The sequence below is a fragment of the Phaethon lepturus genome, unplaced genomic scaffold (assembly GCF_000687285.1).
Source record: "Phaethon lepturus isolate BGI_N335 unplaced genomic scaffold, ASM68728v1 scaffold39745, whole genome shotgun sequence".
Classification (NCBI taxonomy): Eukaryota; Metazoa; Chordata; class Aves; order Phaethontiformes; family Phaethontidae; genus Phaethon; species Phaethon lepturus.
The window spans coordinates 580-2,130 of record NW_010539142.1 but is presented as its reverse complement, the minus strand read 5'-3'; the positions used below and the strand labels follow the sequence as shown (position 1 = coordinate 2,130).

The following is a 1,551-nucleotide window of genomic DNA, read 5'->3' as shown; positions in this document are numbered from 1 at the left end:
GGGTGGGACAGGCCGTCCCCGTGCCGGGGTCCCCTCTCTTTGGGGTCTCCCAACACTCGGCTCTGCCGGCTTAAACACGGCGGTCCCAGGCGAGGCGAAACGCCCACAGGCTGTGGCCTCAGCTCTTGATGCCATCAGTTGAGCGTTCTGAGCACCTTGCCCCGCTTCGCAGGGCAGCAGCTCTCCTCCGAGCAGGTCTCTGAGAAGAGAAAGGAGGACTTTGGCTTCTGAATCTGTTTGGTTTTCAGCCACGCTCTTTCTTCGTGGGCCCTCCTCATGTGGCAATGACTAGGCCACCGAAAGCTTCCCCTGCTGACAACGGGACCTGGGCAAACCAAGCGAGCAGCTTGGCACGTGTTTGCCGCGTGGCTCTGAGCAACGCAGCGCGAGCTTGCCCCGTTCCTCTCTCCCCAGGGCGTTTTTCTGGCTGGTGTCGCTGCTCCTGGCGTCTCTGATCTGGTTCATTTCGGTCCATCTCAGTGACCGAGAGGACGCCAAGCTGCAGTACGGCCTCCTCATCTTTGGGGCTGCCGTCTCCGTCCTGCTGCAGGAGGCTTTCAGATTCGCCTACTTCAAGCTGCTGAAGTAAGAGCCTGTCCGAGGGCGGCTCTGTGGGGCTGGGTGATTTGTTCTGGTTGGTGCCTGACCTCCGCTTTTTCTCCGAGGAACCCCACAAAGTACCTTCCTCATTAGATCCTGGGAGAGAGCTGTTCTTCCTCACCCCGGGCTCGTTTATAACCATCCCTTCCCCTCTCCTGCGTGACGAGGTCCCGGTTCCGAACTAGCCACTCACACTTTCTCTCCCTCCCGAGCAGGAAAGCGGATGAAGGCCTGGCGACGATCAGCGAGGACGGCCGGTCCCCCATCTCCCTCAGGCAGATGGCTTATGGTGAGCATGAAACCCAGGCAGGGCTTGGGCAGTCTCTGACCTCCCTGTGCTCTTCCAGGGCTGTCTGGCAGCGGGATGCTCGGATATCGGAGACTGGCGGCGGTATTGATGAGCCCGCTGAGCTAATGCAGCCTTCCTGGTTCTCTCTCCCACTCTCCTGCCTTTCCCTGGGCCCGCGCAAGAGTCTGGGGCTCGTGATGGAGGCAGCACGGCCGCCGGGGCTCTGGGCTGACTCCCACCCCGCCCGCCGTGGCTCTGGGCTGACTCCCTTCTCCCTCCACAGTCTCAGGCCTGTCCTTCGGCATCATCAGTGGCGTGTTTTCCGTCATTAATGTCCTGGCAGACTCCATCGGGCCGGGCATCGTCGGGATCCACGGGGACTCACCCTACTACTTCATCACGTCCGGTGAGGCTTGAGGCCGGCGCGTGCTGTGGGACACGTGTTTGGGAGCCGGGGTGCTGCGGCAGCACCGGTTACAGCCGGAGTCCAGCTTCGGTGCGTGACCCTTCGCCAAGGCGAGGAGGAGGAAGGCTCTGAGGGGGGTCTGTGTCACGCTCTCCCCACAGCGTTCCTCACCATGGCCCTCGTCTTGCTCCACACCTTCTGGGGAGTGATCTTCTTCGACGCCTGCGAAAAACGCCGTTACTGGTGCCTGGGGCTG

At 61.9% G+C, this 1,551-nt stretch overlaps 1 protein-coding gene across 1 annotated transcript in view; it reads left to right on the top strand.

Annotated features, from left to right (window-relative positions):
- Window positions 1-414: 414 nt before the first annotated feature.
- The window catches only part of LOC104620731 (gamma-secretase subunit APH-1A), a gene marked incomplete at both ends in the record, with an annotated part of 1,298 nt that continues 161 nt past the window's right edge, over window positions 415-1,551 (top strand). The window contains 4 exons of the mRNA XM_010287028.1: window positions 415-585; window positions 816-889; window positions 1,173-1,295; window positions 1,457-1,547. Coding sequence (XP_010285330.1) covers window positions 415-585; window positions 816-889; window positions 1,173-1,295; window positions 1,457-1,547 — 459 coding nt within the window. The remainder of the gene's footprint in view (window positions 586-815; window positions 890-1,172; window positions 1,296-1,456; window positions 1,548-1,551) is intronic.